The 13,640-nt window shown below is 40.0% G+C and overlaps 1 protein-coding gene and 1 non-coding gene across 2 annotated transcripts; both read left to right on the top strand.

The window, feature by feature from the left end:
• The first annotated feature begins 2,046 nt into the window (after nt 1-2,046).
• Nucleotides 2,047-6,649, top strand: LOC113576000 (G-protein coupled receptor 22). Its single transcript, XM_027007880.3, has 2 exons — nt 2,047-2,152; nt 4,860-6,649. The coding sequence occupies exon 2, from the start codon at nt 4,953-4,955 to the stop codon at nt 6,639-6,641; it is 1,689 nt and encodes a 562-aa protein (XP_026863681.2). The 5' UTR covers nt 2,047-2,152; nt 4,860-4,952; the 3' UTR covers nt 6,642-6,649.
• A 3,160-nt stretch (nt 6,650-9,809) lies between these two features.
• Nucleotides 9,810-9,882, top strand: trnaf-gaa (transfer RNA phenylalanine (anticodon GAA)). The gene has a single exon. It is a non-coding gene; the product is annotated as a tRNA-Phe (tRNA).
• The last annotated feature ends 3,758 nt before the right edge of the window (nt 9,883-13,640 follow it).

Raw genomic sequence — 13,640 nt, 5'->3', positions numbered from 1 at the left:
ACTACCAAATACACTACCTCACCCAGGCACCGTCAGTTGCAACGTCTGTACAGCCACAACAGCATCCCCAGCAGGAGCAGCTGCCCCTGGAAGCACGAATCATGTGCTTGCTCTGGTAAGGTGGTGTACGGCAGGAATGGTGAGTGTGCGGTTGAAACGCTCCATCAGGCCTTTGTGCTCTGGTGTATGCCTTGAATCACTTAGTTAAATAATCCATGGCCATGAAGACAAATAAATTCCTGGTATCAGGAGTGCGAATGGGGACCAGAACATCCTCATCATGTCATCATGACACTCTCCATAGGCCCAATAGATCAGAGAAACTGAAGTGGGGTATGCAACTGCTGTGATGGCCCTTTCTTTCACATGCACTCGTTGCAGCGGACTGCCACTTGTCAATATAAAAACTAAACCATGTGGAACCACTGAGCTGATCCAAGGCATCGTCAATGCACCATATCAGCTAGATGGTCTGATGGACCAATAGTCCACAGAAGTGCCAGCTGTTATCCTTTTTCTTGGCCAGGACCACTGGTGCTGCCTCTTTACTGGCTGCTGCTATTGCTCTCTGCACTTTATGCTTTTGTCCATGGCATGCACTGCTGTAAGCCCTTGTAGATCTACCAACTGGCACTGGCACTGCGTGCTCAGCTTCAGCATTCGCATCCCTGGCTCTGATGCTATGTGTTCAGCTTCCTCAGAACCGATGGCTTCCTCTATAGAAAATTATGGCCACACTTCCATGGAGCCTCTGTCCTACCAATAGCTACCATGGACGGCTTCACTTATCTCCAGAACTCGTACACTCAACCCAGGCCCCCTACTACAACCAGGTCCCACTCCCCCTCATATCTACTTGGCTGCCAGGGATGGACTGCCAGTTGAATAGTCATCGTTTTTTAGTTGTCAGGTATGCTGTTCTCTGTGTGAAGGAGCAAGCCTGTATCAATGAAGGTGGTGAGCTTTTCCCGCTTCACTTGACCTAAAATCTATGGCAGCTGCCGGTCTTCCTAGTTGAGGCATCAATGCTGAGGGCTGTTCTTTTCTGAAGCTGCCTGCCCCTCACTGAGCAGCCTCACTCCCTGTTTTCCAAAGGATCATGTTCCACAGGTTCACTGAAAGGCACAGTGTCCCTTCTTCCTGCATCACCAGCACACCAGTCTGTCCACTGTTACTCACTCAGGGGAACCTGGCACATCGTCTCCTCCTCGACCCCCTTCGGTGCACAGCACTGTGTCGCTTGCCGCTGTGTCTTTATGCCGAAAAAAGTTTGGGGGCTAGCTGGTACAGCGAATTGTACATGTCATCTCAGCTCCTCCATCAGCAGTCCTAACTCATCCTGCACAACCTTCTCAAATGTTAATCATGCCTGCAAAACCATCATGCTTAGGTCTACCACCAGCACATAGATCCACCTAAATACATCATAAGGATTGCAGGATATCATCCAACACTCTAATAACTACAAAAAGAGATGATGAACCAAAACCTAACAAATACACACACCTCAGTTATCTAACAAGCAAATAAACACTACCAAAGTCCGGTGGTAGACACCACAATACATAAAACTGAAACACTTCTCTTTTCTGGAGAAATTACTTGTCTTTCCAGGCAATTTGCACTACACAGGATTAAACAGGTTGTTGGCAATTCATTTATGTAGAATATATATAGGAAATTTCAGTAAATTTCTATCTTCTGACTGATAAATGTAAAATGTAACATATGCCTTCCACACTAATATTATATTCAGGTGCTTCTGCATTTGAGTGCAGTACAGCAGACTGTGTGTGTGTGTGTGTGTGTGTGTGTGTGTGTGTGTGTGTGTGTGTGTGTGTGTGTGTGTGTGTATCTAAAGGTGCAGGATCTGATTGGAATGTGAAAATGACAGTTTGTTGAAATACTAGCTGTAAAGGGATGAGACGGACGACTGACTTCCCAAGACAACTGATAAACCGCGACTCCTATCTTGCAAATAGCAGTGTTATATTGTACTGAGTAAGATCATTCCAGTCACGTCACGTTCACTGACAGCAGACCGTCCTGGACCCCACCGGAGACTCGTGCTCGCCCTCAAGAGTAGCGCGGGGCGCACACCGCAGTGGAATGTAGCGGGGAATCCCGGCGCGAGTCCTACGCGCGTGGTAAGGTGAGTAAAAGGCTCGTGCTTGTATCATTGCACTCGTCAGTTTTCTTACAGATGGTGTTTATTTAACCTTTAAAATTGCACCATCTTTTGAAAGGTAAGTTAAGTATTTTGAGTATAGGCTAGAAATGGCAATGGATCATGGAATACCACCGCTATGCAAAGTGATGCCACTTCATCGATGGGTGAGCACCAGCATGTCCAAATATGCCTGGTTAACGTAAGATACGTTAACCAGGTACTTACACAGTGCAACAACAGTGATAGTGAAATTTTCAGACGGGGTTGCTTAGGGTAAAAAATATCACTAGTTATTTTACAAATGAATGAATAAATCACATTACGGGTTATCACATTGCAAGCGTAGAGTTAAAGATTGGATGTGTTCATCGTGGCTTTGGATTCATTAAATAATATCTAATGGGTTGTTATCTTCAGTTATTCACTGTCGCACTGTAGCAAATGGTTCCGCTTTGATTTTCGAAAGTATTATTGCCATCAGCATAATTATACGTAGCCTAGATACTACATGCGCTACTATGTCTAAGACTCACTCAGCATGGAAAAGACACATATGAGCACGTATTTTAAAAAAATATAATTTCAATTCCAGTGAAAGTAGACTAAGAAGTCACAATTGGCCCCGTTTTAAGAAGTTTGTTTCGCATTTTCTCCGTTCCAAGCTAGGGCAGCCCTGCAAAGATAAAAACAAACGTAATTATTAATAATAATAATAATAATAGTAGTAATTAAAAAATAATAATTGTGTATGAATGTATGTATATATGAATGAATGAATGAATTAATTAATTAATTAATTAATTAATTAATGATACATAATTGGACAGAGAGGGAGGGAAATCGCTGGCATGACATTACTAGAAGAATGAAATAAAAAGAACCAAAGACAGAGTGTGGGTTTATTGCTGCAGAACTGAGAAATGCTCAGAACTGAGGAGACAGAAATAAGAGGTGTTAAGGACAGGGGTTGGAAGTCAGCATTCTTTACCTTCAGTTAAAGTTAGCTCCACAGTTATTAATAAACAGAATGTTTTAAAAAAATAGCCAACTTAAATAGCTTAATTAGTTATTGGCTATAACTCTGGGTAAAATTAATCACTGTATTTTTATATATAGGCTACATGCAGTGTAAGTTTTTACAATCTCTTATTTACATTTAGAATAAGGGTGCATAAATGATTGAGAAGGAGATGAGTTGTGGAGGAAAGCATATACAGAAATGAGATGGAGTGATGGAAAGATAGGCAATGAGGCAGAATGATGGATAGAGAGGGTAGTTGGTATAAACATATCAGTAAGCGGTTTTGCAACTCGGCTTGCACCTGCAGCTCTCTCTCTCTTTCTCTCCGTCTTCCTCACTCATCCATTTATGATGTTGTTCAATCTTACTTTTGCATTGTTTTCTATCTTTCTATCTCTGTGTTCATGCTCTTAGTCACTCTGTTTTTCTAAGTCTATTTTTCTTTACACTTGATATGTTGTTATGCCTGTTATTGTTAGGTTGGGTTATTTGGACTATTACTCAATCCAAGTACCATCCGAGTACCACATTTCTGTTCCATGTTGTCAATCAAAGTTTTACTGCAGTGACCTGTTTTATTGACTTGGTAGCAGAAGTATTAGCATGGCAACTGTACTGTCCTTGTTTGCTCATTCAAAAACACTTACATCTTTTTTCCTGTGACCAGTCTCACAGCTGTGTTAGAAAGGAAATGAGCCTCTCACTGACACACACAGATAGTCTCTATTTGTTACATTTTTGACTGCACAATTTAACTTGTAAACCAGTTGCCATAGTAACAGCCATCATATAAATGGGACCAGCCCCCAGTAAAACGTATTTATTCATTTGTTTATGAATGGTAGAAGGGACAGCAATGATATTAATTTATTAAATTACAGATTTACAACCAGGACAGCCATGACAATAAATCTAATTAAGTCAAAATGTTTTGTTTGTTTTTTAAGAAGTGACTCTGAAAGTTTATTAGAAAATGTTATTTCATGCTTCATAATTTACTCTTATTGACAATGATAACATATACTATATCAGATAATCACAACAAAGTATTAAATGTTATTACACAGCAGTTACTGTTTGGAGTGCTAGTAATCTGAAAGTGTTGGTGTTATACTGCATTCTTAATCCAGTAATTGGAGAAGCCTGGCATTTGAACTAGGTACTGATAGACTGCTGTTTATTACCTCACTAAAGTGTGTTGAAAGATGGAACTGAACAAATACATCGCTTAGATTCTTGAGCACTGATTAAGAACCTGACTGAATTATTATAAACACTTATCAGACTGTGCACACATGATACACTCTTTAGTGTTTTAGAACATCTTTAGTGTTCTTTTAATGCTAAATCCATATATAATTAATAAAAATACTGTAAACAATACAAGGATTTTGTGTCCTTGGAGAGCAGTTGGTTATTGTTCCTAAATTGGTCTTTCAGAAGTTTTTTTTGCTAGTTTTTATATTCCTAAAAATCACAAAGAGAGTTTTTTGAGTTTATATAAATGCAGCACTTGCACCAGCAAAGTTTGTCTTTTATTGACAGACTGGACATTATATCAATTGGTGGTGTTCTAAATGGTGGTGTTCTGGACAAGAGCTTTTGCTAAATGCTGCAATAAATGTAAATCATGCTATTGTAACTCTTTATTTTCTCTCTTTTAATTAGGCTTGTCAATCGGTGATCAAAGCTCCAAGACAGTACATGAGTGGGTGGAGCATGACAGATGGGAGTGGCTGGCAATGTGTCTGATCATGCACAATGGTTTCCATGGAGACAGATGGCAGCATTTCCAGAGGCCCTGGACTTGTGCTCTTAGAGGCAAGTGATACCGTGGGGGCAGGGCTAGATGAGCAGGAGGAGCCATGGCTTGGGTTCCGGGCAACGGTGAGTGCTGTGCTACTATTGGAGTTACTGTTGGGAGTGGGTGGTAACCTGACGGTGTTGGTGTTATACTGCGGTCACTGCACCCTTTTGGAATCTGTCAGCCATGCAGTCACTCTCAGTCTGCACACACTTGACCTGCTGCTCTGCCTCCTCTGCCTACCCATCACTGCCACACTCCTCCTTCTTGGCAGGGCTTCTACCCCTCACCACACCCTGCTCTGCTGTCTTCATGAATCAGCAGCCACCTTCGCCAGTGTAGGAACTGCACTCAACCTGCTTCTCATTAGCCTTGATCGGTATGATATCAGTGTCCGGCCCGCTAATCGTCTGCTTACGCCACAAAAAGCAGCCTTTTTACTGACTGGAGTGTGGGCGGTGTCTTTGGCTGTGCCCCTCCTACCATTTCTGGAGGCGGGGTTTGTGTCCTGGCCAAGAGAGGGAGTGGATGTTCATTCTAACAGCACAATGCTGTGTTCAGAATGGGTGGGCACTCTGCAAGCTCACCTCTTGCTGCAGGTGCCAGTCTTTCTGTGTTCCCTGGCCGTGATGCTGTTTACATACTCGCGCATCCTTCAGGCCCTGCACATTCGCATTGGACACCCGCCAAGAGCTCAACGAGACAGGCGACGACCTGGCCGACATCCCTGGCAACAACTCAAGAGGTCGGCAAGATCACCAGATCACATGACAAGGACTGCGCCCATCTCCTCTCCGCCTTTCTCCACTGGGCCCCTGGTGACCTCAGACACTGTCACCACAGTGACTATCAACACAGAGACTACCACACCTTCACTGAACACACCACTAAGTCCAGCCCCCATGATATCTGTTGTAACTACTCCTTTGAGTCCCACTGCTACATTATCCACCTTAACCACCCCATTAAACAGTAACCCCACTTCATCCACCATATCCACATCTATAAATTGTAACCCAGCTATATTCACCATATCTACATCTCTCAGCCCTAGCCCAGCTGTATCCACTATTGCCTCACCTCTTAACTCAAGCCTCATTATATCCACCATAGCCTTAACTTCCAACCCTAACACAACTACATCTACCACAGCCATGCCTTTAAGCCCCACTCCTACAGTATCTGTGGCTGCCACACCGCTAAATCCCGCTCCTGCACATGGCCCTCCCAGCGTTGGTGTGGGGGCTTCTGTGTCAGCTATCCTGACTTTGCGCCGTGCAGTGAGACGTCACCGAGACCGGAGGGAGCGACAGAAACGTGTCTTCCGCATGTCAGTCCTCATTGTCCTCTCATTCCTGCTGTGCTGGGCACCTCTCTCCATTACACCTCTCCTCTTGCTGGCTATAGGACCCTCTGACTGGCTGGAGCGTCTGAGGCTCTGCTTTTTGGTACTTGCCTATTGGACAGTTGTGCTGCATCCTCTGTTGTATGCATTCACACGGCAGAAACTGCGTAAAGTTCTGCACACTCGACTGCATAGACTGCGCACAAACAACGCGCACATCTTCATCCGCACAAACTCTCAGAACCAGCGCAAGCACAGGAAAGACTGTAGCCAGGTGACTGACCGCTGCCTAACTGTGTGAGAGAGTGTGTGTGTGTGTGTGTGTGTGTGTGTGTGTGTGTGTGTGTGTGTGTGTGTGTGTGTGTGCGTGCTTATATGTGTATAGTATATGTGAGAAAAATGTGCATGTCAATATATCAAAGGCATACGACACAGAAGAACATAGTGATAAACCTGATATTGCATGTGAACAAGTATGTAATTTAGCCACTCCACAGACAATAACAAGCACACGTTCCAAAGCACATGGAGCAAATCTCAGAGAGAAGTATAGGGCACTGTCTAATTAACCATGAAAATGTAGACCAGATTACTCTTGTGGTGCTAGAAATTGAGAAAGTGGGTGAATGTCTAAGAGATCATGGGAAATAAATTCATAAAGCAGAATATGTGTGGAAGAGTTTTCATGCTGATTAATTCTAATAACATTATACTAATAATATTAATTCTGACATTATACAATGTGGTTTAAAGCATTTATTCACATTTTAAACAAACCTCCATACATCTCATACTTACAGTGCCCTTATTACTGATATAGTGCAATAGATTTATATTTATATATAATGATCAGGGATGTAAACATTAATTATGACAAACATCTATAGTTATAAGCTGACCTTGAACAACAAACTGCAGCAAAGTCTAAATCTATTTATTTTGATTTGTGTGCCCTGTATGTGTGTGTGTGTGTGTATGTAGGTATGTATGTATGTATGTATGTATGTGTATATATATATATATATATATATATATATATATATATAGAGAGAGAGAGAGAGAGAGAGAGAGAGAGAGAGAGAGAGAGAGCCAGTGCTCTAAATAATTTCTATTCTATGGTGATGATTGTGCATTTTGCAATAGCTGAGCAATAAGCCAATATTCTATGAATAGAGATATAGTCCCTTGTTTGTCATCATTTTAAACCACGTTTAATATGGATTGCATATGGATGACCAGATATGCACACACATTGTGTTTATGAATACTTATGGGTAAACATGTTTGCAGAACAATGTTCATTTATACATGCATATGTATATTCATAAAAAGAATTGACAAGAAGGCCATCCTGATTCAGCACACACAAAAGGATTTATGTCTTTATCAACCAGAATGCTATAGGCTTTCCCTTTAACACTTATATATGTGGCAAACTGACCCTTATGTTGCTAATGAAGAAGTCATATTAACATGTTAAATTGAGCTATTCCTTTCCACAAAACATGGGTTGTAAAGTCATTTTTGTTATAGCAAGTTTATAATGCATTCCCACAGTTTAAAGTCTACTCTATGTATGTGTTGCATTGTTAGAGTTTTGATCCAAATTCCAATGTACAATAAAGGAACAGTTTAGAGTGTGTAGTACTTCATGTCATTGACTGCTGGTGTGCTTTCAGAGAACATTTCTAAGAGTAATAAGCATATTTTCCAGATTTTCCAGAGCTTTCATAATTGTGGCTCCCAGGATCCCTTATATGCTGTTGATCATTTCAGGCTTGGTTAAAGAAAAGTTCAACTAATGCCATTCCAGCTGAGAAACATCAATGAGGCCAATTATGTCTCTATCAGTAACTATGCTCACACAATGATGATCGAATTCCGTAGGTAAGCCACTCAATCAAATGTCTCTTTAATTAGTAAAATGGTAAGCGCTCTCTCTCTCTCTCTCTCTCTCTCTCTCTCTCTCTCTCTCTCTCTCTCTCTTTCTATCTCTCTCTAAGACCTATCTATTAATCTTTAAAAACTAGTTGCCCACTGATGTAAATGGAAGCTTGTGTAAAGTCCAAGAGCTCAGGCCTCCTTATTAGTGAAGTAAGCTGCACTCCACAGGTGAATTTTAATAACCTTAACATCTATTAATATTTGATGACACACTGACATTTTCCGGAGTGCCCTTTGAGACTCAGTAACAAAGACTTGGGTTCAGCTCTCACTGAAGAAGAAGAAGGTGCTCTAAATGGAAATCTGATGGAGGTTCCTGGAACTCTTGACACAACAGGGAGACAGAGGTTAAACCCTTTTCAACCAAATCACCTTTTATTTGTTGTAGGAATTAATTTCAGTGATAGTGTCTTTACTGAACAATTTGGGGACTGTGAACCTCCTACACAACCAGCAAAAGTAAAAAGGCCACAAGCTTACATAATGTAAAAAGCTCCTCAACTAATGTCCATTAGAAAGCTACAAAGCTTATTACTGAGTGTTAATTTTGCCCATTTATTGTATGCATGTAACTTGCTAACATCACTACCAGTGTCCATCAAAGGTTAGTCAAGGTTAAACAGAGCGATAGAGAGAATTAGAAATGATAGATCAATCCCTACCCTATCTGTTGTAATGTACTCCTTGATAGTTCAATCTTTTTTTAAACATAATTTTATAATTATATTCCGGATCCTGCCAATTTCCTCATTTATCACAAGCACCCCCCCCCACCCCCCCCCCCCCTTCACTTCCTTTATTCTCTACACATTTTCTTTGTTTCTGGGAATTCAGACTTGTGCAAAGAATAAATAACATCTGCCTCTGCAGTGGAAAAGGCACCTTGAAGAAGGGGATGGGGGAATAAGATAAGTAACCACACAACCAGTGCTACCACTGCATCCAAAAGAAGATCATTTCAGAATGAGGTGCTTGCTCCATGTCTGCCTTATTCCTTGTTCTTGGTCTCTGCCCTGCCTTTCATCCTCCATATCTGTTTATTTCATCACTTCTACTTTTCTTCAGACAGTGTTTTCTTCCAGGCTACCAGGATTCATTTTTGCAAAGACCATCTGTCCATTTCGAATGTTTTCCCTTTTCTGGTCGAGCTCTCTATGCCTTCCAGGTCTGTCTCAGTAGTCACATTTCTTAGGTAACCAGATTTTTAACCCTGTTTAATAGATATCCATCTACTACGTACAATACACTAGACTACCACACACGATTTTGAAACAGTTATATGCAATGCATTTATTAGCACGTGGATTGGTGAACTACCAGTTGTGCATTGTCACCAGATGATGTCGCTCGCCTACAATGGTTTGACAATTTAAGGGTTCCGTAGCAAAAGGGGAAACATTGCTGACTAATAAAACAGTATAGTATAGTATATCTTATAGTATATACTATATACTATAATATAGTATATTTCATTTATTTAGTTATTGTATACATACATATGTATAATTACGACCCAACTCCACAAGCCGAAATAGCTCAGTTGGGAGAGCGTTAGACTGAAGATCTAAAGGTCCCTGGTTCGATCCCGGGTTTCGGCAAAGACTTTAGTAACTCTTTTAACATTATGGCGTCTTCCGGTTAGCAACCGGTTTTACTTTCCATATTCTGTGTATGAATATATGATATACAACTGTTACAAAATCTTGTGAAAAAACTTGATAAAAGACGTGTTATACTAATAATATAATAACAAGAAAAATTATAACAGAAACCATGTATTCAGGATTACCACTGCGTGATTTCTAGATTTTTAGAATACATAAATGCATGCCTAAACTGTATCAATCTGTGGAGGTGTGATACTAACTTTACCTGGTACACAGCAGAAATTTGCAACTTCTATTATTCTTGTTCACTAGAGGCCGCTATTGGACAATAACTTGACAGGCCACGTCACAAGCGCTGCAGAAAGCAAAGGAACCACAGACTATATACGATACGGTCTGTGATTGGAACACATGGAACACGCAGCCCAGCAGCATATTCCTGAATTTTCTGGATCTCGGTGGAAGACTAAAGATCTTATAAGCATTGGGTTACATAAATCTACGCAATTTCCCTTCATATATACTAGTTATAAATGTAGATAGATTGATCGATATAGATGTTCAAAATTCTAGTGAAATACAATTTCCAGAGAAACAGGACATTTCAGACAGAGGTTACTTCAACAGCTGTGCAAGTAAAGTGCTTAGTAGTAGTAGGAGGAGCCAGTTGAAAAGTAGTTTAAATCATAACTTTTTTCCTTTGAAAAGGAAAAGGAAACTTTGAAATTGTAACTGTAGTGACATTTTTAGATTGAATTCTGCTGTAGTAGCAACTTGGGACAGTAATCCTAAAGGTAGTATTAAGGTAAGCCGCAAAGCCTTACAAGCTTACTGTGGCCACCACAAAATTCACTGTGGTGATCAAAAACTGCCACCTTGTCACGGTCTCCTTCTCCACCCTGTTAGTCTGGTTACTGTAATTGAGCAAAAATGCTTAGAGAACATGCAAGTGACCTAGCTCTAGCTGGTTAGAAGGAGCAGTCAGCAAGGCCTCAACACATAGAAAGTGCATTAACTTTTACAATGGTTTTTACTGCACATACTGAGATGAGGATTAGTTCATTTGTGGAAAACTATATATGTGTGTGTGTGTGTGTGTGTGTGTGTGTGTGTGTGTGTGTGTGTGTGTGTGTGTGTGTGTGTGTGTGTTCCTACACACACACACACACCACTTTTTGAGTAAAAATATTACTTTAAAATAATGACTCAAGTAGAACTAAAAGTAGTAATTTAAAGAATTTCTTAAGTAAAACACTACTTTGGTCCAAGATAACTACACAATTTACATCAGGTATTTGGCTAGCTAGTTCGCTCGCTACAATTACAACCGCGCGACCGATTAGACCGGCGGGCTAGCTACATGTGTCACCATTCGCTAAATGGCGACTGCTTAGCTAGCTAAACAACTGAACATGTAGGTTGTCAAATGAAGATGAATGTAATGGAGTAAAAGTAAATTTATTTGGTCTCAAGACAAATATACTAGAGCACACAAATGTACAATGTGTTTAAATGTTGTAACCTAGTAAATAAGGTGCATTACATAGACTGTATGTCCGCGGTGACAACCCAGATCATCTTTTTCTGTCTTTCATTTTACAAAGAGCACCAATTGGTTATGTGGGAAGTAGGGACAATGGAAGAGTTTTGATTTGTGTGTTAATGACTAAGGGGAGAGTTATAATCTGTGTTAATGACTATGAGAAAAGTTACAATCTGTTATTTTCCACCACACTCTGGCAGCATATGCAAGCCAACCTCAATCATGTGTGATCTGTTTGGGAATGTTACATAATGAAAAACTTCCCTGCTAAAAAGTCTGTAAAATGAAGAACATGAAGTAGATATGGTATGTAGATATTATATGTTTAATGCATATTTGTGCATGACAGCTGTAAGGGCATATGCCATTCCTGGAGATGTGTAAGTTTTTTAGTTTATGAATACTGAAAGTTCCTGGAGTAGATTCTGTCCCTGACACGTGTATGGGAGAGAGAGAGAGAGAGAGAGAGAGAGAGAGAGAGAGAGAGAGAGAGAGAGAGAGAGAGAGAGAGAGAGAGAGAGAGAGAGAGAGAGAGAGAGAGAGAGAGAGAGAGAGAGAGAGAGAGAGAGAGAGAGAGAGAGAGAGAGAGAGAGAGGAGTGCATGTGTGTATGTGTTTGCACCATAATACTTATTTAATTGTTGTAACATATATTAACTCCTATAGGGATATTAACTTCGATTTAAAGGAATATCACTTCCTTTAAATCGTTTGACTAGTAGAAAACACATGCTAGTCATAATAAACATGGCTAATGATATATATAAAGAAGAGGCTATCACTATGCAGTGTATATGGAACCAGCAAGCGTGAATAATGTGGCTCAACACTGACTGACTTATCATGCCACATTGTATGGCTGTCAGTCATAATGCTCAATTAAGCAGGCCCTTAATATTTACTACAAGATCCATGACCTAGCACTTATATGTGTGTGTGCGTGTGTGTGTGTGTGTGTGTGTGTGTGTGTGTGTAGTATCTCTGTTTATTTACTTTGGTACATTGATATTAACTCCAGGCATGTATTTTAGCACCCTGTGTACCACAGACATAAACAATAATTTTAACAAATTATTGTTGATGCATTATTGGTGCATTGTGTATTTTTATCTTATTGTGGTGTTGTAGTAGCTTCTGTGTACTCCTGAAAAAGAAAATAAAAGACATACAAATATCTGAATAATTCCAGTGCACAGAAAATAGCTTTAAATGAGAAGAGTTTAAATTTCATATCTTACTGTTTAATTGGATTGCATTTGTGTTTGTGGTTTTGTGTGTGTTTGGAGGAGTTGCAGAAGAATATATTTGCACAATGGCTTATTTTTCTTTAAGACTAAAAAAGTGACATGAGTCAAGTTTAAATGTTTTCATGTTTTGCCTGAAAAAAATAAACACCTTTAGAAAAAAATACCCCTAGTGATCTTTCCCCTCTACCTTCCTCTCACACTCAAGTGAACATGCTAAGGCTGAGCCAGCAGGCAGACACAAGGTGAGAATGTACTATACGCTGACATGGAGTAATAATATAAACGACAGGCTTGTAAAGTAAGAACATTTGTCATTGGGTACTTAATCTGTTAACATGCACATGTAGGGTTTGGTTCTGATTTTACTGTCACACCCTGTAAGGTGGTGTAGTTGAGGATCAGATAATAAACAGTTTTCATCTTAAAGGTAAATGTTAAGACACACAAAGTTGCAGACAGATAGGAGACATAGTTACTGACACATGAGAGGCTGACCCACTAAAATGTGACATATAAAAGACTATAATTTACTGTCTGTCCTAATAAGAGCCCTGCCCTCTGCTAAGATATTTAATTAGCTGCTTAAAATTACCCTGCACACACACACACACACACACACAGAGGCCACTTGCACCTGTTTTTTAGGAACTTTGCTCTTCTGAGGGGAGACGATGAACATGTTTTCAAATTATATATCAAAATATTTTTAAAAAGTTATGGTTAACTGGACTTCCATTCAATAACTTTTTAGTTTTTTTTTTAAATATCCCAATGAATTACATATAGGATACTGAAGATCCCTGTGGTCTTGTCAACTGACCCCCTAAAATATTCGGGTTTTGAGCAATCTTGATCAGGGGGTGTAGGCTTATGCAGTTTTAAGTCCAGATAATAAAAATCTATCATTTAAATCCACAACAGACTGACTGTTATCTTAAAAAAGCAACCATGACTTGTTTA

Source organism: Electrophorus electricus, chromosome 7, assembly GCF_041902795.1.
Source record: "Electrophorus electricus isolate QZ-2024a chromosome 7, ASM4190279v1, whole genome shotgun sequence".
NCBI classification, from domain to species: Eukaryota; Metazoa; Chordata; class Actinopteri; order Gymnotiformes; family Gymnotidae; genus Electrophorus; species Electrophorus electricus.
This window is presented reverse-complemented; position numbering and strand designations above follow the sequence as displayed.